At 43.7% G+C, this 24,481-nt stretch overlaps 1 protein-coding gene across 4 annotated transcripts; it reads right to left on the minus strand.

Annotated features, from left to right (window-relative positions):
• Nucleotides 1-1,148: 1,148 nt before the first annotated feature.
• kmt2ba (lysine (K)-specific methyltransferase 2Ba) lies at nucleotides 1,149-23,737 on the minus strand. 4 transcript variants are annotated; one of them, XM_053446515.1, is made up of 37 exons: nucleotides 23,432-23,737; nucleotides 19,666-21,076; nucleotides 19,273-19,439; nucleotides 18,431-18,514; nucleotides 18,179-18,335; nucleotides 15,993-16,263; nucleotides 15,585-15,646; nucleotides 15,238-15,459; nucleotides 14,974-15,083; nucleotides 12,573-13,085; nucleotides 12,237-12,350; nucleotides 11,962-12,108; nucleotides 11,708-11,800; nucleotides 11,413-11,530; nucleotides 11,095-11,208; nucleotides 10,762-10,952; nucleotides 10,573-10,674; nucleotides 10,267-10,377; nucleotides 10,059-10,135; nucleotides 9,736-9,911; nucleotides 9,444-9,529; nucleotides 8,994-9,128; nucleotides 8,714-8,872; nucleotides 8,418-8,535; nucleotides 8,240-8,318; nucleotides 7,916-8,076; nucleotides 7,621-7,782; nucleotides 6,020-7,509; nucleotides 5,094-5,914; nucleotides 4,848-4,970; nucleotides 4,479-4,597; nucleotides 4,238-4,363; nucleotides 3,723-3,975; nucleotides 3,490-3,600; nucleotides 3,275-3,358; nucleotides 3,056-3,185; nucleotides 1,149-2,910 (listed from the first exon to the last, which is right to left on the minus strand). In XM_053446515.1, the coding sequence occupies exons 1-37, from the start codon at nucleotides 23,735-23,737 to the stop codon at nucleotides 2,635-2,637; spliced, it is 8,979 nt and encodes a 2,992-aa protein (XP_053302490.1). In that variant the 3' UTR covers nucleotides 1,149-2,634. The 4 variants fall into 4 exon arrangements, with proteins under 4 accessions (XP_053302490.1, XP_053302491.1, XP_053302489.1 ...); XM_053446516.1 differs by having other exon boundaries at nucleotides 5,094-7,509; nucleotides 12,573-12,677; XM_053446514.1 differs by having other exon boundaries at nucleotides 4,848-4,967; nucleotides 5,094-7,509.
• Between the last annotated feature and the right edge of the window lie 744 nt (nucleotides 23,738-24,481).

Below are 24,481 nucleotides of genomic sequence, written 5' to 3' on the forward strand. Positions count from 1 at the left end.
CGTGGCGTCTTGAGTTTGATTAAACGCCATCAAAACACGAGGTTCTGTATCTCGGACATACATTGTCCAATCGAGTCCAAACTAGACATGTAAGACAAGGGTGCCATCCTGATGACATCTACACAGAAATTATGACTTGAAATTACAGCGCCCCCTGGTGGCTACAGGAAGTGACATGTTTTATACTTTGATGAACTGCTCCTGGCTGCTTTAAGACATACAGCTCAAATGAGCTCAGTCAAGTCATTGAATCAAGGTCAGAATTGTGACATTTCCTCAAACCATGTAAACATTGATGTTTGGCGAAGGATCATCCTTCGCCAAAGGACACGATGTTTTCATAAGTCCACTGTGCATTGTCCTATCACTACCAAACTTCTGTCACATGATAAGAGTACAAGCCTGAACAGCTCTATGTGTCAATATTTCCTCAGTGTCATAGCGCCACCTACTGATTCGCCAGGAAACAGGAAGTACTTTGTTAATCCACTCTGCATTAACCAACCGGCTCCAAACTACTGACCTATGATCACAATACTGATCTGAACAGCTCCACATATAAATATTAGTTCAGGGTCAGAGCGCCACCTACTGATCAGTGTGAAAATTAAGTTGTTAACATTGTCCGATTGACACAAAATTGCTCACGCTGTATCAGAGCGCCTACATGAACAGATATATATGTCTGTGCGTAATAATAGTGATGGCGCCACCTACTGCCGCAGAGCGCATTTAACGTGGAGAAGTGCATGCTCGATCGATGATGTGCGCTTGGTCATCGATCGCTCTCTCCACCGACCGCAACAGGCTTCAACGTGCGGGTGCTCGGGCCCGCAAGTGCTACAACGTAGCCCTAGTTTCTATTTTGTTTTCCTTTTCTCTCTTGTTTTTGTGACACTGAATATGAAATATTAGTGTAAGGAAATAGTCAGATTTTACTTCCAATTTTATGGCTTATTTGAAATATATAATTTGTAATATAACTGCTATGTGATGGTTGTTTTCTTTGGTTCAGTCATAATACTGCATTAGAAAGAGCTGGTTTCTGTCAAGGACACGGACATCTGTCACACCTTTAACGTTTGATTTAAAGTAATTTAATAAATGCTTAATGGTAAAAGAAAATCAGCAAAAAGTCAAGAAAAGTCTTAACATTTTAAATCTTTATTGAACATAAATTAAAAAAGTGTATATAAAAAATATTTTACAGGTTTTAGAAATTCTTTATACAACTTTATACAATCAAAAATCCATTGTGACAGAGCTTTGTTTCAAATTCAATTGTTTATCCTAAGAAAACGAAACAAACATCTACTGGGTTCAGCTTCTACGGCCACAGGCGGGTGGCGATGCACACGGGGGGAAAAGAAACAGCGGATAACTTTACTCAGGAAATCATTGCAGGCATAATAATAAGTCAGTGTTTAATAGTAGTGAATAGAGCTGTTTTCACACTATAATAACGTGATAATTACAAGGACTGAACAATGAGGAAGCAAATGTTTTGAAAATAAATCTTGCTTCATAAAACCTTTGAGGTAGAACACCAGTGAGACAGGGTGAAAAACAACCACATACAAATAAAATAAAGAAAGATTAACTTAGGATCATGACTCTGCATGATTCCTATTAGTCAGCCTTCACTTACAAAAACAAAGTTAAAAGCTCAAACACATTTATTTCCATTAGCTTGTTTAATATACATTTATTGTTCAAATATACAAAAAATACAAAACAAAAAAAAGATTCACAAGGGACTGAGCAGAGCAAGATCACTGTAGTAACTTTGACCCCTGCACTGTGGAGAAGTCCCTCATAGACCTTTAAATACATCGACAGCACAAATGAACAGATAAAGAACAGATCAGGGGGATAAAAGCATCTCTGCCGTAACAAATAAAAGCGAGATGTTTCTGAGAGGTGGAAAAAGGTATTAAAAGTTCCCCTTAGGGTAAATGTCATCAGCACCTTATTGTCGTCCCTGTGGCGTCCAGAGTGATGTTAAAATGTAGCTGCACTACAACGTGCACAAGGTGCTTTGAGTAGACTTTTGTTCTGAAATTAAAATGAGTCCCGTCTGCTGTGACACCAGCGCTACCTGAGAGGGTCTTTTCAAAATAAGGTGCTGATTTAAATTAAAGTCGTCATCCCTTTCTGAGACCTGATATTTACAGACACCCTGTCACCAGCATAGTAATGGAGCCATCTTTAAATACTAATAAATGCAATCGGGCTGTTTTAGCTTGCACCGGTGTTTTGGGCTCGTAGTTGTCACCTCCTGAGCTCCAGCAGAGGCTTCTGATGACAGAGGAAAGACTTGAAAGACTGAGGTGTATCGAACAGTAAATGAACAACGACAAAATTAACAAATAGAGAGCAACAATCCAGCAGTCACCAAACTGAATAAATAGTCCTCTTCCCAAGCTTTGACATATGGCTCTAATCTGGTCTCTCGCCCGGTCGATAAATTAAGCTTCCAATGAAGTGAGGACTCAGTAGATCAGATCTGTGCACATCGGCGCCCTCTCTTCTTATGGCTGCGTCACAACAGTCGCCCTCATCAATTCATCAAAGTCCGCCTTCTGAATTCAAGTGCGTTATTCAACAGGACGACCATCGGTGCGCGGCGTCGTGCTAATTCAGGAAGCGGCGGCAGCGTCTCGTGGAGCAGTTGCAGTGCAGCTTGCTGTCCTCGTCCTCGATGGGGAACTTGTAGTCGTAGGTGAGCTCCTCGCCGCGGTAGATCTTCCTCAGGGCGAAGATGACGATGTGCTTGCGGCCGTCCACGTTGATGACGCGGGAGTAGCAGTTGGGCTCGCACGAGTGGTTGATGAAGCGAGCCGCGTTGCCCTGCATCGTGGCGTCCACCACGTCGAAGTCGTCGATGCGGAACATGTAGCAGCCGATGCCCTGATGGAGAGGAAGGTTTTTAAAGAAACAGACAAACACACTGTCGACACATTTTTATCTGCTTAACTGCAGTTTTTGCTCAGAGTGACAATTACTCCTGTTTAATTTTGAGTTTTTGTTTTCAAATCCAGTTAAAAGTGCTGACCTTGCTGTCGTAATACTTCTCCCTCATATCGGTCAGGACGGAGCGGATGACGGTGCCGGCGTACTCGATCACCATCTCCCCAGCCTCGATGTTCCTCTTACAGTAGAGTCCACGCCCGTGAATTTGAGATCTAAGACAATGACAGAAGGAAATGGGTTTTAATTTTTTATATTTCATTTCAGGGTACATACAGTCAGCTTTTTTTTCCTTTTTCATTACCTGTAAACTCCGACTGCTTCCTTGGATATTTTCTCCAGGTGCCTGAACCTCATGGCCATGGGCAGCTCACTGCTGGTGGCTCGTCTGTCAGAGGAAGGTGGTAGAAAAGGTGGTTTCAATATGGAAGACATTTTAAACTTGTGTTTTCACTGTGACCTACAGAGGGTATAATTGAAAATATTAGGATCATGGTGGCACAATTTAATTAATCTCACCGGGAAGATTTGAGTGGGAATTCATCCTCCTCTTCATCGAAGGGGGCGACGACGTCCGGGGGCTCTCTGTGCTGCGAGGCCAGGAAGTTGAACATATCAAACGTTGCTTTCCTGATTAGGAAGGAGGAAAGAAAAAGTTAACAGACAAGAAATAAAAATAAAAACAGAGTATAAAAAAACTTTATGAACATTTATGAATTCTTAAAAACTAAAAAACTGGGCCGTGTTGGTACCTTGTATAGATTTCAGTTCGGGCGCAGCCACTTGGGTTGAGGGGAAGCTCTTCCTCGATGGCATCACAGCGGTGGAAGCGGAAGCGGTGGTACTTGCAGTTCGTGGCCCCCTGCAGTTGCTCCAGCAGGAAGATGACGGCATCGTGGACGACACCGAGCACCCGCGGCCCGCTCATCCCGCCCAGAGGCAGCTGCTTCAGGTGGAAGCCTGCCCGAGCTTCAAGGACACCGTCAATCACTGCACGCCAGGCGACTGAGGGAGGAAGGAGATGAGGGAGGAAGGAGATGAGGGAGGAGAGAGATGAGGGAGGAAGGAGATGAGGGAGGTGCGGGAGCTCTGCAATGCTCCACATCCACAGGACTGACTTTCATATTCAAACTAGAACAGAATTAAGAGTAACTTAAAAAAATCTGTAGCACACGTGTTCTCACTGGAAATCAACCCATCATAGATTTCATTTGTGAGTAAAAGCACCAAGCCGGTCAAACAGTACAGTCAGTAAACAGCCCCTTACCGTCGAGGCTGTTTGCTTTAACACTAAATCCATCATCACTGGTGATTTCAAAGCGCAGGTGAGGCTGGTTCATGTACATCCTCTTTTTGTGTTTAGGTGCTGGAGCATCGTCGTCTGAGCTGAAACCTGTGGAATTAAATGTAAATACAAAAAAAGGGTTATGGAAAAATCAAAGGGATTTGACTTCAAATGCCCTTTTGTTATAATAATTAAAGAGATATTCAAGTTTTTAGTCACCAACCTGTATAAGGGGCCCATTCAGAGAGGTCACTATGGCGAGCGCTGACCCACATGTGTGTTTTACTCTTGTCCTCGCTCTGTGTGTTGGTTTGTGCGGATGAGTTGTCAACCTGAGGATGTCTGAGGAGAAAGATGAGGCAAACAAATTTATTAATAGTATAAAACAATATGTGAAGTAAAACGTTTTACAGGTACTTTCTCAAGAAAGAAAAGAAAATACTACTTTTCCAAAATATTGCCAATGCAAACTCATTCTTTTTAAAATAAGCTGTCCTGATTATTTAGTCTACTTAAGAATGCTGGAATAGAGGCAGGTAAACATCTGAATGGTAATAAGACAACAAATGAGGATGTTTTAACTGGAACACACCTGGAGGGTTTGTGAAGAGGTGGAGCAGTGATTCTCGGCAGCTCAGGCTCAGACACGTTCGCCTGGTCTAGATCGAGAATGTCCTTCATGCTCGGAGCTTTCATTCTCACACCACTGAGTCTGCTGAAAGAAATCAGCAAGGCATTTTATATTATATTCATGCTTTCTAACTTAACAAAATATTTTTCGAAAAGTTTGAATAGCTTTTCTAAGTTGCCAAGAAAAGAATTAGAAATCTCTCCATACCTGGCTTCATTGGCCTTTTCCAGCTCACTTGATGGATCCGACAAGAAGTCGATCTTGGATTTTTTCCTCGAGAGCTTCTCAGTTGTTGATGAGACTCTCTTAACTTTCACCAGGTGGTGTGATGAGGCAGCTGCTGGTTGCAAGTTCAAATCTGGTTCACAAATCAAACCACCGGGCGACTCTGAACGTGCAGCCGGAGCCGAGTCCGACTCCTCTGCGTCCTGAAGCTGGGACACGCTCGCCTCACTGGCACTTGGCTGCCGAACGTGAGTGAGGATGTTGGGTTTTGTCTTCGACGAGTCGCGGTGCGTCGCCATGGCTCTGTTGATGATGGCCTGAGCCTTGCTTTCACCCATGTTGGAGAAACTACATTCTGCGGCACTCTGCACTCCAACAGCAGCTGTGGTAGCGACGCTGGTTTTCGCAGGCACCACTCTGACGATGATCTTTCTCTCGGTTGTTGTTGGTGTGTGGTTACCGGCAGGAGTGGCGTTTGCGGCCGGGAGGCTGGAGCGAGGCTTTAGTATGACACGAGGGACAGGGCGCTGCAAAGTGTTACGACTGTGGAGAATCTTGGCTATCTGGCTTATCTTACTGTAAGCAGGAGAACTCGAATCGAGAGACTGGTACGTGTTTGTTTTCGGGTCTTTGACGAGAATCTGGCCTTGGCGGTTGACCAGCAGGACTTGATGGGCCGGTGCCGGGGCTGAGGCCGAGGAGGAGTCAGTGGCTGCAGCCTGAGTCACAGCCACCGCCTGCTGCGGACTTCCGGGTTTGGAGGTGTTCAGGCGGATGGCGAAGGTTCTCTGTCTGGCACCGGGCTGCACAGGTAAAGCGTTTAAACCATTGATTAGAATGGGGGCTGTGACTGTGCGTGGGACTGCACACAAGGTGGCAGCAGCAGGCGAAACAGACGCATTACTTACTGCTTGAGTGGGCAACAGAAGCTTGTAGTTAAGCTGCGGGGGAAGACATGGTTTGGGCGACAAGCGTTTAAGTTGTGCTGGGGGATGTTTTGTCTTCATCACAAAAGTCTTCATCATTATCGGAGATTTCTTGGTTTCAGTTTCTGGCGAGTAGTCGGGGTCGTTTAAATCGTCTTTATAGCCTTCAACCGAGTCAGTTGATGAGGTAGTGTCATCTTTGTCTTCTTCAATGGCTCTTGGATTAACTATCGAGTCAGCAGAAATAAAATGGCCTGTAGTTGGATCCAAAATTTGATCCTCGTTTAGAGCTGTTGAGGTTTCAGAGCTCAAGGCGACCTCCGAGCTCATGGCGACCTCCGAGCTCATGGCGACCTCCGAGCTCAAGGCGACCTCAGAGCTCATGGCGACCTCAGAGCTCATGGCGACCTCAGAGCTCATGGCGACTTCTTCCTCCTGGAGGGAAGTGTCATCTTGTGCGTAATCTGACTCGAGAAGAGCAGTCGGCGGTGCGAGTTCCTGAATCTCTGGCTCTGTTGTTGCTGGTTGGACCGTTGGCTGTGCCACAGTGAAGATCGTCTCCAGCCTCTTTAGTGCAATGGTCAGCTGTTTAGTTGGTTTATTTTTGTCATTGCTGAGAATGTTAAGGGGCGGCACTTCGTTGCTGCTCACTTCGCTTTCGTCGCTCTCTGAGCCGCTGTCTGCTCCGTCCAACTGGGAGATGGACGGTGCTGAGGGGAGCTGACCTGAGGCGTCCGAGCCGCTCGCTGCTTCACACACCACGGTACGGGAAAACCTTAAGTAATGGCTTGAGTCTTCATCTTCAGAGTCATTCTCTGGATTCTGTTCCTGCATTTCCACATCCTGCACTGCGCCTTCCCCCTCTCCTCTACCGCAGTGAAGCACCACGTTCTCCGTGAGCAGAGCTTCATCGAACTCGAGCTTCGCATCCAGCAGGGAGGCCACTGCCACCTCTGTGTCAGTGTCAAACACAGTATAAGGCAGCTCCTGGGAAATCAGGTGGGCAACTTCCTCTTCCAGGATTTCCGGGGCGAGTGAGATCCCGTTGGTTGTGGCCATGGCTGCGTCTTCTGCCTCGGATGATGCCAGGAAGTCTTGGGGAACCTCGGCAGAGACCGGCGTGGTGATTTTAAAGCTCCCTTTGGGGGAGTGAGTGACGACTGCTTGCCGCGGTGACATCCCTGCAGTGATGCTGGAGTTGGATCTAGGCGGGGAGCTCCATACTGGTGATGTGGAGTTTGGTCGTGACAGAGGAGGCGAGGCTGGTCCGACGCTTGATGACCTTGGTGGGGAGTTGAACAGCGCACATCTGGAGTGGACGGTTCCCCCTGAGCGGAGGGTCATCTGGACAGTCGGATCACTGTCCGTTGGGGAGGAACTACAGCGGCTTCTCGTTGAGAGCCGGCGAGGCCGACGGGTGTCCTCCAGGTCCCTCAGTGTCAGGATGTGATGAGATTTGGGGGCAGCGGATCCTGAATGGATCAAAAAACAAAGAGTGAATCCACTAAGACAAAGCGCAATTAACACAAAGAGATGAGGTAAATGATCAAACAAGTAAAACATCTTTATGCCTGAACATTTACCCGGTGATGGGAGAGGTCGGGATGATCCTCCTGCTGGTCTCCTGGTCTGTGTGTAACCAGGACTTTTGGATCCAGGTGTGTTGTGCAGTTTAGAGTTGGGTGATGGGGTAGTGGACTTTATTGGGCTGGATGAGGTGCTTAAACGATCTGGAGACTCCATATCTGTCAAAGACGAAAGGGCAAAAAGACAATACGTTTTTCAAGCTGCTCTACGTTGCCGATGCACAGACAGTTTCAGTCAAAGTCTTTAGTGACATTTTTTCAGTGTGGACACGATCTGTACACTCCTCCTCACCTCTGCGGTGTTTGGGACTGTGGACGATGGTGTGATTGTCCTCCTTGTCCCATCTCAGATCCTGTTCCTCACCGGGCAGAGGCGTGCTCACTTCTGTCACCTTACAGGTGTACTTACAGCGCCTGCGGGGGTCCACAGTGCTCCAGTACAACCGAGAACATCTGAAGAATAAATGGAAGAAGAATGTGTCGCATGAATAAAACAGAAAGAGGAGTAAACCCCAAGGAGATCATTTTGACAACAATAAGGATGCTACAGCAGCAGACTCACTAAACCAGTCTTGAATTACCTGAATATGGCTTTATAATGACAAAGGGCACTTACTGATAGCCGACAGGATACAGCATTCTCCCATTAGACGACAGCTCTGACAACACACCAAGTTTCTGAATCTGCAAAGAGCCTGGAAAATAAAAATGATGGGGTTAAGAATATTGGCCTGATGAAGACACACACACACAGTCAGAAAAGTAGTCAAGAGCCAACATCCAGATATGTTTACCTATGGTCATGTTTATGGTTTCAGGCTCGAGGCCCGTGAGGAACTTTCTCCTGAAAGTAATCCCCTCGAAGTCGACGTACACCCGCCGAGGGACTTCAAACCCTTCTCCAGACACCACCTGTAGAGGCACAGTAAGTCTTATATCAGTGCTATGCACAAACAGTCAACAGGAGTGAGATGCAAGTGGTTTCACAAAAATTATATTATTTCTAATAATTCTGATATGAAACCATAATTTAGGAACTATTATATAATCAGAAACAAAAGAGAAGCTTAGAGGGAAACTGTGTTTGTACCTTTGCACTGACGAGATCCCTGTGTTTCCAGCAGAACATCTTCCTGTCCTGCTGAAACACACAGCTCTGGGTGCGAGCACACATGAAATGGAAATTACTCTGGCAGGTGGCGAGACAGCAGCCCACAGTCGCTCCCGACTGTCCACAGCGATCACAGCGCTGGAGATTGAAGGACAAAATCAGTCATGTTAATACAATGTCACATATACTTTTGTCACAGCGTTATGCAACTTGTGCAAACTGGAACCCTTGAGGCTGTAATGAAAGGATAACAGCTTACCAGGCTGCGCCCTCTAGAGACAGCGGTGTGCACTTGCAAAAGAGCACCGTTGTCCTCATACACCTCTGCAGACCAAAGGCAGCAGTTAATGTGCGCCCATTCATTCTGCCCCAAGTACAACAGCCGTCCTGCATCCTATCAGGAAAAGAAAAAAAAGTCATATCACTTAATGAACAGCAGACAGTGACCAAGTTTATATGACAAGCAAACTCACACAGTCAACCCAGGAATGTGACAGTCAGAGGTGCTGAAACAACTATCTTGACTCATTTGTTACAGTATTGATCATCTTTTATTATTTACTGAATTTAAAGTTTTAAACATTTAAATGTGGCAGCTTAGCTACTGTTAGGATTTTCTGCTCCTCCTTATCTTAGTTTATTCTATAAAGGCCGCACATCTTTGGGTTTAAGATACACAAAAAAATGACAGTAACACAGCTCAACTCACAGCAGGAGCAGAGTCTCCATATTTTTGGCAGAGTGCACACTGCCTTGCATCTCCAGTCCTGATGGATTTCAGGTCACCTTTTACACCTGGGAGGGAGGCGAACCAAAGTAGGTAAATTAATACATCTAATAAAGTAGCACATTCTTTTTCGCATAAAAAAGTGAGACAAACTGAACAGTTGTGATTTTTCAACTAAGGATTAAATCCACTGTAACTGTATGTCCAACCGTTCTGGGTGAGATCACATTCCTGTAAATACATGATACAGAGCAGACGACAGCAGTTTCCATACCATGCAGAGGGAGGCTGCGGGTTGCACCAGCCTGCTTTGTAGAGAGTGAGGATAGCAGAGGGTCAGATTTCCCCGCTGGTGGGCCCCTGGACTCCTCGAGCTGGTATGTCCTCTCCAGCCACTGTGCATAGCTGTGCTCCTTAGATGGTGGAGGGACGGCCTCGGGGAGCCTGGCGCTGTGGAGTGAAAGGAGACGAACGGTCAAACGGGGGAGACATTTGAGGCAGCTGTCTGTATCTATGACTATGACAGAATCCCGAGTATCTATTTAAATCACATATATTTAGCATGAACACCAATTACACTCGGGTGGAAACATTTACCTTGGAAATTCATCAGAGTGTGAGTTCCATTTTTTTAGAATAGATGACGGAAGCCAAGTGAAAATCTGCTCCACCAACTGTCAGAAATAAAAAATGTTAAGTCAGAGGAAAACCTGGGTTAAATTGTCTCTATTCTTGGACATTTTGGACAAAACTTTCAATTAAACTATTAAGTTCGAGTGTACTTTTGGAAGAGAGGTGAGCTTACTTTAACATAGTGTGCCTTGGCCTGTGTAGTTGGCCTCTGATCCTCAGGGAAAAGCTCTTCCTCCCTCAGCCACTTCCTCATCACAGAGTTGACATCCTTGTGGAATGCTTTCTGAGTGGGTGAGAAGAAAAATGGAAGAGGTTAAGAGTTTGATCCAGAGCATCACCCAAAAGTGAGTTTGAGAAAAGAGAAAGACCTGCAAAGGTATGTAAATTCGTGAAATGGACTATTTTTCATTAATTTTACTGAGCTAAATATTGTGAGTTATTACCAGAAAAATCTGATTATAATTAAGAATAAACTCACTATTGAGGTGTACACTCCCTCTTCAAACTTCCTCTCCACCACTTGCAGATCACAGACTGGTCGCAGTTCCCTAAAAAACCCTGAGTCGTTTGTTTCCAGACACTGAAAGAAAAAGATAACCATATTAAATAAACAAGTTATTAACATAAACTGATATTAACATAACTAGTGGCTGCGGTTCTCTCTTACCGCTTTACAGATAAGTAAGTGCTTGGTGGCATCATGGGAGAGGAGGTCAGTGAGAACCATCTCAAGCCCGGCGATCAGCCTGATCTGCAGCTCCTCCTTCAAGCAGCTGTGTTCACTCTGCTGCTCGCTACAAGGTGAACAAGTGAAATCTATCTCCTCCGTTTGGCTCGACAGCAAACCACACAGCTCCTCTGCAATCACACAGAAAACATTTGCATCTTAATCAAACGTCTGCTTTTTAAAACAATAGAACACTACACCTGTCAATCAAGAGCAGGACGTCACTTGGGAAATCCCCCCTTTAAAACCCATTTACAAATTAGCATTACTCACCCGAAAGTCCTTCACATTTGTAATGAATCCAGTGGCTGCACTCTGAACACTGAATCATCTGTGCGTGTTGGCTGCTGTCCTCGTCGCACTTCTGGCACACCGTACAGAAATTACCTGATGTAATTAAAAGAATTAGTGTCACACAAGTACAAAACCAACAGTGTTAACAGTGAATACAAATATAGGTCATCTCTCTGGGCAACACTGGACTTGGTTATCTCATAACAAAGTCTGGGAAGGTTTATAACCAATGACCCTCACATTTACTGAACACTATAAAGCCTTCAGGAAACTCTGCTGTCTCTCTTAGGTCTTTACCTTTCTTGTAGAGACCAGTGCAGTCAGGGCACAGATCCTGATCATGGTTCCAGGCCAAGTCCCAGGACTTTCCAGGAGTCACACCGCAGCTTTTACACCGAATGCACGTCATGCACACCTACACAAACACAACAAAGTTAGAAAATAGCAAAAATAATAAGTCCAACAAGGATCATTCCTCAACCAAAACCTCAGAGATTTAACAAGGGCTCACAAGTGGATAAAGTACAATTTAACTTCTGATATTTGTGAATTTTCCATGAGCATGCAAGAAGAGCAAGGTTAAATTAAATACCCAGGGCAAGCTGCAGTTCATAGGTTTAGGGTATGTTGGTCCCAAGCAGGAAGGATGGTAGGAGGTTTGGCATCTTTTGCACTGCAACACAGGCTGGAAAGAAAAAAAAAAGTTATTTCCCTTCTGTGCCGTCTACAGAAGATTGCACTTTTATAACATACAATACCTCATCCGAAGTCATAACACTACAAATCTGTTTCCAGCAAAGATAACGGGTAAGTTAATGTTGCGATACCTCTGCTAAGGTTACATACCTTCGTGCTCTTGCTTTTGCGCCCACAAACATGACAAAATTTGCAGCGCCTGCAGCACCAGTTCTCCTTGTTCTCCCCCTGGGGGCGCTCCTCCGGTGAGAGACAGAAACTGTGGAAAGGCTCACAGCAGATCTGGCAGAAGATCAACTGTAGGGGGACAAAATACTAATTTACAACTGTACTTCACTAATGAGTTTAAAGCTGTAAAATATGAACGGAAGACAGCAGCCGAACATTCAAAAGATCAGGGTTCAAAATAAAAAAAGCTGAATTACCTCATGTCGTCCTTTACTGGCGCAGAGCAGACAGACGGGTTGTGGTGTGGTCGGGACAGATGTGAGGACGCTGAGGCCGCCCATGAGCCATACATTCTGAACAGCACAGTCCTCCTGACAGACGCAGGTCAGAAGAGTTTTATTAGTTTGAGGATGATCAAGCCAAACTACAAACTGGATTAAAACAAAGATAAATATGCGTACTCCTCATGTCCTTTATTAACCAGGACAAAAGCAATTTTCTTATTTGAGCGAAAGGAAATGGTCAAATCTAAATATTTGCTGGACATTAGTAATATAACTTCCCTGCCACATAGTTTTAATATAAAAACCCACCTTGAAGTCCACGTGGATCTTGTGCTTTTTCTGCAACAGGCCCTTATGGGGGAGTCCATTAGTTAACCCCGTCAGGGAGTTCACTGATGCAGACTCTGCAGAATTCTGGGAATGAAGGACAGAGTGCGTGTCAATTGTTGGACAGTTTTTCGGCGCCGTCTCTTTGACAGGAACGTCCTCCTCGTTCTCTTCTTCAGGCGGATTCCCTCGTACGTCCTCCTGCTCATCCAGTTTGCCCTCCTGCAAGTCTGTGTCTGGATCAACAGTCTGAGACGGCACTGCCACAGTTTCATCTTTGTTAGTTCTGTATGTCTCAGTCAAAACATGTGGGTGCTGCACCTCAGACTCTGGGTTTTCCTGAAAACACGGCTCTGTCTGAGCTGAGTGCTGCGTGGACTGAAGTTGTTGAAATGAGGATGATGATATAGGTTTGTGTAATGCCGACTGCGCCACAGACTGGGGCAAACGGTGCAAACATAACCGCAGAGATTTCTGTGGACGGTCTGTTGCGGCCTGTGGTGAAAATGGAGAAGCAGGATGTGTTACATGCTGGGACAAATCTGCAGGAAACTGTGTTATGGCCAGTGTGGTCTGTTTTAAAGGCTGGGACAGGTCTGGAGTAGTCTGTGAAATAGCGGTCTGTGTTAAAAGCTGGGACAACATTGGATGCAACAGTTCCGTGCTGTTGAGACATAGCAGCCTGCAGGATAAAATCAGGCAGACGGTATAAATATATCTGTAGCTGCCGCTGCAGCTTCGGCATTGGGCTTCTGGTTGGGCTGGTTTCAGGGAAACTTTCTCTGGCCTCCGTATATGCCGTGTTCTCCTGTTCCTGTGGAGGAGGGGACTGCCTAAGCCAACCAGCAAGACAGGTTCCATAGAGACACCGATACCAGTGGCATGCAGAGGCGGCGACCGGCAGCAGCCAAAGTGACAGAAAAGGGGGAGGAGCAATACAACTTCCAGTGTGATAGCCAGGAATAATAAGTGAGAAAAGGGGGAAGTAGAATTTAGCATTCAGTAGATTAAAAAGAGGTTATTTGAGGTGTAAAAGAACAAGTAGGTGATGAATTTAAGTCTCGAGAAAATAGAGACTGGCAGGTAATGACAAAACATAGCTAGTGACTAGTGACACTTTAGAAAGTCCACTTCATGGCAAAATGCATGGTGTTGTTCTCTTAGTTTGTCAGTTTCAGAACTCGGTTTATCAATATCCCCTTTATTTTAAATAAAAACAAACATTTTAATTCTCAGATAACTTAAAGTATGTTCCTGCGAGTGTGAACCAACACTCACACACCCAGACAACAGTAAATGTGTCATGAAACAAATGCCATTACAATCCTTCACTTAGCACTGGGGACAAATCTGCAGCTAAGAAAAGGGAACGCCAGGAAAAGAGGCACGTTGCAATTCCACTGACATGACCACATGACCACATGTCCACATGACCTTCGTCCTCTTCATTCTAGTCTTCAAAATACAGTGGCTTCCTTCATTACTAGAGCACTTTGATGAAGGAAGATGAGATTAATGGCTTGTGACCACACAACAAACAATTCACACGCAGTTGCCATGGTCTCAGACCATGATCGTGGGCATGTGATAACTTCAAATACAAATACAGCATTACAAATTTGCAACCAACAAATAAAGATGAAAATAAATTCAAGCAGCATGTAAACATAGATGAAGGGATAATAAAAACTATGCAGCATAACAGATGATTCAAGCAATTGAGATTTAAGGGGTTAAAAACTATTTAGGTGCTTTATAAGTGTATGTGCCAACTTCAATCAGCAGAAGCAAAGAGTCTGGCAGGTGCAGCCGAGAAAATCAATACTACATCATCAACCATTATCATAATTATTATGTACAGCCTGAAACACAACTTGAACTGCCTGGGTGCTGTGGGTTTCTACCACGAGGAAAATGGATTGCATTTTACCATGAACAGAGCTTCATTCATCTGTTAATTAGGAAACATGAGGTTAAGTTCATGCAAGGGATTTAATGAGAGGGAGAGACTTCAGAGTCAGAAATGGGAGATAAGCCAGGTACAATATTAAAGCAGTTATTAGAAACATTCATTCAAGCACAGAGGATTCATTTGAAAGGGCGAGCAAATGACATACAGACCTGGGCAAACTGTTATTTGAAGGTTATTGTTTAATTTGTTATCTAAATAATCATAAATAAACAACTTTGTTTGTAGTAGCCAATTTGTTGAAGAAAAACAGGATTTAAACAGTTTGTATTGTTTAAATTCGTTAACATGACCCATCTGGATATTTAGCAGATAACAAATAAACCAAAAAAATGTTTTCCAATGATACAGTCTGCCCATGGGTTGATTAGATAGTGCACTGGAAGGATAGAGAAATCCTCTAAATGATTTTACCTTGTTCGCTCTGGGTCTGCTCACGACTCCTCTGGAGAGCATCCGGCGATTCCTCACCACTTCAGGTGCAGGGTCATCCGGCCCTGATCTCCAGTCTTGAGTAGCAGGATCTCCAAAAGAAAACGGATTCAAGTCAAATGTCGTACTAAAAGTGTTTCAGAGAGAGCACTATCTTTTTGTGCAAAGCAGCTATGACCCTGGGATTGTAACATTATTTATACATTCTTAAGTTTGAGTCACATTAACAGCAAAAGCTTTAATCACCTTGTTTGCTCACAGCAGCAACATGTGCCTTGACTGTTGATTTATCATCAGCCTCTTCTCCTATTCCCTCCTCTTCCTCAGATTCAGATTTAAGCAGGCTGCTGTAGGAGCGAGGTGTGATGTTACGCAGGGAATGTTTTCTGATTCCAGGGGCCACTGCAGACGGGGCCTCGCCTTCTCCTCCCAACTCCCAGTTCCCGGTGTCACTGCTCGACATAGAGCCTGCCAAATCCAATATTAAGATTTAATTGCTTTGTTCCCTATTCATTTTCACAAATTCAGCAGGTGGAACTGAAAATGTAACATTCACAACAGAAGCATCATGTAATTATGAATTCATGACATACCTTTCAGTGGTCCGGCAACACGTTCAAACCTCGCTTTCTCAATCTGGTCGCACTTTCTGTATCTGGAAGCAGAAGAAAGAATGTGTTGAGCTCTAAGAGTCGACTTGGCTTCATTAACTGGATGTTTATTATGTTTTACTGGAATTAAAAAGTATTTTGATGATTCACGTTCAAACGATGCTTAACCAACATGTTTAACAGACATTTTTATTATTTTTGAAAAGTGTATTGATTTATTTGGACACTAATGTTTCAGGCCTTCTATGTTCTATGAATACAAGATATGACAATTCCACAAATGAGAATTACCTTATCTAAATAGTTTACCTTGTGCAGGACAATCATCATTATCATCAGTGTGTATCTCTTTGCACAAAACGATATGAATTTATGATTTGTTAAACTCACATGCAGCACTGCCGCTTGGTGTTGGGCCCTCCAAATTTGGGCTTATCCAGGCAGTTCATGCACTTGGAACAGTCATCCTTTACCAGACAGCCTTTGCAGCCCTGGCAGCGCCGGGAGCGGGATCCCACACCTCCGAACCGTCTCATGATCTTCCTCTTTTTAAACCTGTGTCCCCTCCCCCTTCCTATCCTCCTCCGCTGGATGTTTTCCTGTGAGACCACCCACTGAGCCCTGCCCTGATCAGGGACGTCATCGTCGTCATCTGCCACATCTGCAAGCGAGAGACGGAGAGGATGGGTAAAAAAGCCCCGGCAGATAATTCAAACATCACTGCATATCTGTGACGTGGTGGGGCGACATCTTTGGATGCCAGAACTTACTATTCATTCTGCAGGAGACATTACACATCTAGCTGCTGGGTTTGGAGGTGTTCATTTACTTATATACTCTCATTTACTGGTCTTTTGTCCAAGCTTGGCTTCTATGGCTACAGGTTACTATTGAAAATCACTCTAGGACACATCAGGAGTCTGCGAGAAATCTGTTGCTGGTAGACTGACCCCGATTTAAAAACTACTGGAGCAGATCTGAAACAACCTCCTGCATCCTTCAGTGGTAATATGTTAATACGAGCTGGCACAAAGCAACTTCACACAAAGAAAATACTCAGAGGTGGAGACTGTCAGGTGGAATCCTTTTCAAATAGTTAAAGTAGCAGGTTTAAGGCTCCATTTTTCCCAACGGCACTAGATGTGTTCATTAGGTTAAAAAAAAAGGGTTGTGAGTCTATTTGTCAAACAGCACTTCCTCACCTCATATTGAGTGATGCTCAATCGACCAGTGTTGGGTATAGCTTTCCAACAGCGCTGGCTAATCTGTGTGTGACAAAAGATATTTTTGCTGGAATAACTACATTGAACTAACAAAGCAGTTTTTCTTTTGCTTAGCCGGTTAAATTTGCCAACAGCAATAAAAACTGGTTTTCTAAAAATATTTCTTAATTTGTGGTAGTGACTACAGAAGTTTATTTATGCCAGTTTGAAAGAAATAGTTGCCAGTGGTATAAAATATATATAATGTTAACCTACCAGACAGGACGTTATCAACTTGTTCCAGGGTTCCAATAATTGCTAATTTAAAACTCTCTCTAAATACCACATAGAATGTAACTTAATATTTATTTCGTGATCATAAAGCTCAAAATATGGAAGTATGACGGATGATGAATAAGGACAATTATTTAATATAACCTGAAATATAATTTTAGGCCAAGAGTAATATTGATACTTGATAAAAAAAAAAATATTGGCCAATATTTATTTCTTGACACAAACCATAAAGATAGACAAATGTTTTTTGGGAATTTTAATAAAAAAATATGTTCTGGGCCATTCTCAAAACATCTCTTTGGTATTTCTGTGCTTAGATCTCTTGCCATGTATGAGTGGCCATATACAGTATCCATCCATATATGGGTGAAGATTGAAATGGATAAAAGACTATTTCAATCATGTCTAAAGTCAATATTTACAGTTTCTGTAACTAGCAGTAAAGACAATGTTTGCTATATTTCTGAAGGTGCTGACTGAAACTCCCAACAGCACACAATGGAATAAAAAAGAATTTCATGGCAAACATTAATAACTGCTTCAACTGCCTTTTTGTGAAAACGGATTCAGACCTGCATATACCCTGTACTACTGTACATATACTTTCTACCCTGTACTTCTACGATCACGTCTTCTTGGTTGAGATCATTCCTTTGTGCTATGTGTGTCCATTTCTGGACAATTGAATGCGATTAGTTAAAACTATGAAGAAGCGCAATCAGCATATCTGTAGGCAGCAGCATTTCCCTCGTGTTGGTCCAAAAGAAAAAGACAACACAAATGTGACTTTCCAAATACAATTCAAACTAAGAACAGTTTACAATCTATTTACAATTACAGATATATGAGGTTAAATACCACTATACTTGTAGAGGCCATTTACAAAGTTTACACAGCAAGGAAATTCCTGCATGTGCACATTGTAAAAATTAAGTTGAATTTTAAAGTTAATTCTGAATTTATACCACTGTAAGGTAAAATTATCACACAAACAGTGCAATGTAAAATCCCTATTCTGCTCTGAGTTGAGACAAAGGGAGGTAAATGTGTGTGCCCTCTTCTGTAGACACACTGTACCTTCTGTTGCGGGAGAGAAGGTGATGCCCTCTCTCTCGTGCAGAGGCAGAGCGCTCAGTCTGGGAATATCATCTGGCACCATGGCGCGGGGCTGCCCCAGAGCCACTGCTGCTGCCCGACACACGTGTTTGATCCTCGGACCACCCAGCAGCTGCTCCTGCATACACACAAACGCAGAAAAATGTAGGACGCTTTTTGGATTTATACAATATCTATAAGGTAAAACTCACTATTTTAATGTAGGCGCATTACCTGAGAACTAGTATCTGGAGGAGATGTAGCAACTTTCCGCCTCCTCCTTCCACTTAGTGGCACCTGCAATTCTCTGGAGCCCAACTATTGGTGCAAACAAAAAAAAAAGGTTTCATGAAAAACAGTTCAAAATGAAAATAATATTCGGTTCCTAATGATGTGAAACAGAAAAGCAACACATTCTCATTCCGAGAATTATCATTCTCTCGGAAAACAAAAAATATTATCCTTTTAATACAACCGACTCAAATGCTTTTAAGCTTCGGACATTGTTATGATAATCAAGATCCAAATGAGAAAAGTCAATGGAAATATGGTCAGAATAGATATGTTCAAAAACAATAACGCCACAGAGAGTATCTAAAGCCAGAAGATGAGATCAAGCACAGTTCAAAAATGATATTGGACTATAGGCATGGCCTGAAGCTTATTTTGAAAGAAAATAATTTATGATGATAACATTAATAAACAAATGGCAGTAAATATTAATGCAGTTTGCTCGAGATAAAAAATGAACTTGCCTGTCCGTGGTAATCACAGCATAAGCATCTCCTCTGACACTTTTCATTATCAATGCATTACCACATAAATCCTAGTAGCCCATTAAATAAGAGTTTTTAATGCAAAATCTGTCATTATACATCAATAATTAATAGTTAGACTCAGATAGGCTGTTCATTTCATCTCTACAGATTTAAGTGCCCTTGGAAGTATTTACAGTGTGTAAGCACCACTCTAAGGAGCAGTGAATATATTATTTTATTATCGAAAACTGACAATGTGTAAGTCCGCAAAATGTTCAGTTTCAACTTCAGCACAGATTTGCTGTTTCGGGTTCTTACCTGAGACAACTTGAGCTGCTTCTGCTGATCAATCTTGATGAGCTGGACTTTGGCTTTCTTCAGCAGGTGGAGCATCCTCTTGTTAGCTCCACTGAGACCTATTCGATGGCTGGGCCCACTGACTTCTAAAGTCTCCTGAAGCGCCCCCGTCATGCCTCCTGCTTGATCTGTAGCAAACAGCAACAAAAATGTATTTAACAATTTAAATGTTCAGTAAAGCAGAAATATCTCAAATTTACGTATATAAATATTAATCAAATTATCCAGTTCATTTGTAAAAACATGGCTACAATTAGATAGATCCTTTATTGATCCTGAGGAAAATGTAGCAGCTAGGGAATTAGGTACTAAGAGCTTTCCAATTTACAAATAAAGGAAAAAAACAATCCTTACTGTTGCTTCCACTCTCTTCGAACGGCGTTTGAGAGGGCTTCACCGCATTAGTGTTCACCACCACCGCTAGTTTCCTCACAACACCAGGAGAATCCATCTCCAGCTCTTCCATCATCAGCTTTGACCTCCGCCTCTTCTTGACATGAGAGCTCAAGCCTTCGCTGTGATACATGTGATCCTCCGGAGTGTCACACTGGCCTCTCTTTTTCTCTGCCAGTTTCAAGGTCAGTTTTTTGAGGTTCTTGTAAATCTCTACGTGGCTCGTGCCTGAACTGGGCTTCGAGGAGAACTTCATCAGAGCAGATGGGCTGTTGTAAACGGCTAAAGAGTCACTGTCTGACAGCAGCGAGTTGCCATCATAACCTGACTCATGGGGTGATGCAATCGGTTTTCCGTCCTCTCTCTGCTGACTCTTAAGCAATGAGGAAAAAGGGCCCTTTGGAAAGGGAATCATTTGCTCGTCCAAGAATCTCTTTGGAGTTTTAATAACTCGAGAGGACCGTGCGCTCATCACAGGAGCGGAGGAGTTGGAGCTCTGCTGGACTTCTGTGTTCTGTTCTCCTTCTGACGGAGTGATGTTCTGTTCTATCAGCTGCTCCTTGTTCTCGTCCTTCGTCAGTAGGGCTGGAATGGCCTCTGGTACATACGTGTAAAAAACACGCTTAGTGCGAGCACGACCCACTTTCGGGGCTCCGATGGTTGGCGGTGGTTTTCTCTTGCACCAAAAGGACTTTCTTCTGTGAGTTCGTTTCTTAGGGGAATGTTCAGCTTTACACTCGAGGGGCATTGCTGCCTCCTCTCCACTCTGAGCACCGGCCTCGGCTCCAGCCTCCGGAGAGGCACCCGTACTCTTAACAATCCTCTTCCTCTGCCGTCTGTGGATGGATGTAAATGACAGAGCAACTGTTTGAGATGTGCCTCTGGTGTGCCCAAGTGGTTTCAGAGAGCTGTGTGGCTGGGACTGTTCTGAAAGCTCATCTTCCTCCTTGATGTCACCAGATGTTTTGTTTTGCATTCTGCCCGACTTGCCTGTTTGTCCTGCTTTCCTTGTCAAGACAGTTGATCTAGTACTGCTCTGGCGGCCTGAGGCCTGCTCGTCTTTATGTTTGGCTTTTGTGGGGAGGACTAACCGCTTGCTACGCACTTTTATTATCATCTTGGGTATTTGTTTGTTTTCTTCTGGGCTCTCTGTGACACCCGGGCCTTCTTTGTGAATCCTAGGTACAATTTTCCCAATCAGAGCTGGTTTTAGGGTGTTCGGTTTAACTTTTCCCACGAGATGTTTTGTTTCGGGAGATTGGCCCAAAGCACGGGAAGACTTCGCTCGGCTGAATGGCGAAGACCGAGTAACGGTGCCAGACGTTTTCTTCGGACAAACTGGCGAGGTCCCAAATCCAGTGAAATCTTCCTCCTGGAGAAAAACAGAAAAAATATAACGTTTAGAATTAAATAGCAAAATAGGAGAGACAAGGGGAATGACATGCTGTAAATGGTCTGGCCCGGCCTGGAGTCTAACCAAGGACGTTTAACATTAGATTGTAACTAATAATTTTCTTCTATTAAAAGTAGCGATGAATATGGACACAAAATAACTACATAAAACCATATATTAAATAACCAACATTGCTACAATTTTGAGCGTTGATGTGTAATGAAGGTAATGAGGTAATAAGTATTTCCTTTCAAGCAAAGATAGTGAATTGGTTCAGCAGGTGCTCAGGTTTCTGAGTGTCTGGGATATTCACTGACACATTCTTACTATCATGACGACATGTTGAAGAAACTGGTTCAGCAATCTTAGTCCAGTGTGAAAGGGCTTTTTCTCAATCCTTGAGAAATAATTAAGATTGTCTACCGGTGCAACATCTCTCTGCACGTGTGAATGGTAATAAGGTGTAACATGATGCAATTCAACTGTAATGTAGCATCTGAGCCATTTGGTGAAAGAAAAATGTTTCAATACGGCCACTTCCATAAAACATAGTCCAAATATAATACTAACAAAGTTTAAGAAGAACCATCAGCGTCCAGCACCCTCTAATTCAGACCTGTGTACCTCATATGCTTAGACTGCACACTTCATCAAAAGCCCACTTCAACCTGGTTTCAAATGACACACATCCATCTTCACATGCAAAATAGTCCTGCGATGAAATCTGTTTCGTCCAGCTGCAGAGCATGAGAGTGTGTGGCACCAAGTGACGTGTGGTGCTCCAGCCGAGCATCACCCACAAGCTTTAGCGTGAGCCATGTGACTGTTTCAGTGCACACTTAGGGGATTGCATCAGTGAAGTCCGACTGATGACAGACACTAAAGCCCCGGGGCTGGAGATTAACTTCTATTTGGAAGGGAATATTATCACTGAATTCACTTGCCGAGCTTCGTACTGATAGTAAAACACCTTACTGGAAAATGGCGTCACACAACGGCCTCTATGAAACACAATGAATGTATAACGACAGATCTGCATGGTCTATTTGATGTTTAGATCATGTTATGAATGACTGCATTAATGATTAGTCAACTGACAGAAAATGTATTTGCAACCATTTGGAAAGCTGATTATTGATTAAGTTATTCATCATTTCGTTGTGATGTATTGTTGTAAAATTTGTATTGTGAGGGTTTTCAAAAATGTTGATTGGGGGTAAAATAAAATTACATTTTAACGTAACTATTGGTGGGCTTCTTCCACTGTGCTGTGGCACATAAGAAATCAAAGGATGAATCAATAATGTAAACAATAGCAGGATGCAGCCCTCGATTGTAGTCGCTAGCACTAAATACAAAGAAAGAACTGTGCAGTCTAAAATATGATATTAATATTATACTCTCTTAACACTGACCTTTAAAAAGAAAGTAAATCGACAATTAAATAAAAGCGTAATTGCCCACTTCAGCTCACTCACTGCAAAACAATAAAGATTTCCCTCTCATTTATGAGCAATCAACGTCTGAAATGAATCCATCACACCTGCAGGTAGATTTAAACTAAGCATGCACTGCACAACAAATACACATATCTCTTTTAATACTTCACCTCCACGTCCACTACGTCCTGAAGGGATGGGATGTTTATAAACGTGCTAGACTAAGTCTTCCCACTACAAGCTTCTTTCAGAGTATCACCCACACCCCATCTTTGTGATCTACCATCCCTGTACGCCTTCCTGTTGCAGCCCACTTCGAAAACACCCGAGTTTTCAGCTGACAGGAGCGAGAGGACCCCAAGTTATCAGCAGCGACGACTCAGCAGCTACAGGATTAGCAGCTCGTGTGTGTGTGTGTGTGTGTGTGTGTGAGCACAGCTTGGTAACTCAAACTGTTTTCAGGGGATGGATAAACAAAGACATATCCCGGTTTCCACAACAAAACGCCTCCACTGCCGTTTCCTTTGCCGCCGAAGTTTCCGCCTTGAGCCATTTCCATGCGAACCCCCAGCTGCCCAGACCCCAGTCTCCGTGTGTGAAAGACTGTGGCAACTAACGATCCTTTCAAATCAATGAATAACTCATAAGTGCGGGGACACACTGACTATTCACCCGCTGACCACTGAAGCATCGCCCGCTGCTAGCTAGCTAGCTACGATGTTTACACGGTTGGTGTTTGCAAGCTAGCGCTAACTAGCTCCGCGTTAGCTTGGACACTTTAAATAGCAAACAAAGTGCTTTAAATGTGGCTCTTTTGAAAACAGGGTGTGTTGGTTTGCCACGTTAGGATCCGTGTTCTCGATGCAACTGACATTCGCTACGTTAGCTTATTCACCTCCTCGCTGCTGCTGCTGGACTCGAAGCCCGCATCCTTCTGCCGCCTGTGCTTCTCCACCACCCCGAGCAGGCGCAGCAGGGACGGGTCCTCGCTCAACGCGAGCCCGATGTTCACGGGCCTCGGCCCTCCGACAGCCAGCTCCCCGTCATCCGAGCCCAGCCTTCCGCGTCTGGTGCGCTTCTCCGACCGCAGCCTGCTGCGAGTCGCCCACGGCCGGCCGGGGAAGCGAGCCCGGGCCGGGTGTTGGAGGTTCGAGCCCGCCACGGTAGCGGGAGATGGTAATCCGCCTCCCGATGCCGCCATTATTTACCACAACAACACGGTGGGCGCGCTGGCGGTGGGAGACTGCGGCGATGTGAGAGGTAAGATGGACCGAGGGCGCGAGATAGCGAGCAACCGCTGAGGCATCATGGGAAAACGAACTTCGCCGACAGGACGCGACACGCGAGCGACACACTGGGCGAGTTCGCGTATGAGGATAATTTATTATCCACAGCTCCAGGGACAAAGGGCTCATCCTTTATTTATTCGAAATACAGTAGCAGCCATATCAGTTCAGGTAGTACTATTCTACAAAGAAGTGCTTTTCCTTTTGTCTGATGTTTTCTATAACAAGTGATTGATTGTTTAGACTTTATTAATAAATAAATAAAAACAGATCAGTATTATTCAATAATTTTTGTGTTAACACCTATATGGTATTCTAATGTAAATGGTTTATTTAGCCATTTCAATTTAGAGTTCAGAAAAATATTGAAATAAGTGGTTTCATATATTCTTATTTTGCAGAACGGGTCATTTTAAAGGAAAAACGGATTTCAGTAATTATTTTAAAGACATTTTAACTGCAGTTACCATAAGTTATACAGTGGGAATTACAAATACTTTGCATATGCATATGAATAATTTTTTTAATGCCTTATTTCTCCAGTGAAAAAAAGCAAATTCATAGCTCAAAAGATTGTATGTAGTGCGAATGGCGACAAATATATAACACCCTTTTTTTAAATACAGAATTAAATACATTTCAAGCTAATGGTTTTTTAT

Source organism: Pleuronectes platessa, chromosome 18 (genome assembly GCF_947347685.1).
Source record: "Pleuronectes platessa chromosome 18, fPlePla1.1, whole genome shotgun sequence".
In the NCBI taxonomy this organism is placed as follows: Eukaryota; Metazoa; Chordata; class Actinopteri; order Pleuronectiformes; family Pleuronectidae; genus Pleuronectes; species Pleuronectes platessa.

Bases quoted from the DNA above. Each gene is read 5' to 3' on its own strand.
- kmt2ba (XM_053446513.1), bottom strand. From the start codon at position 23,737: ATGGCGGCATCGGGAGGCGGATTACCATCTCCCGCTACCGTGGCGGGC. The intron at 13,086-14,973 runs GTAAAATCATTT...TTTTCACCACAG, and splicing joins GCAGACCCAGAGCGAACAAG to GCCGCAACAGACCGTCCACA. The intron at 12,109-12,236 runs GTAATTCAGCTT...GTCCCCCTACAG, and splicing joins CCAGTAAAGGACGACATGAG to TTGATCTTCTGCCAGATCTG.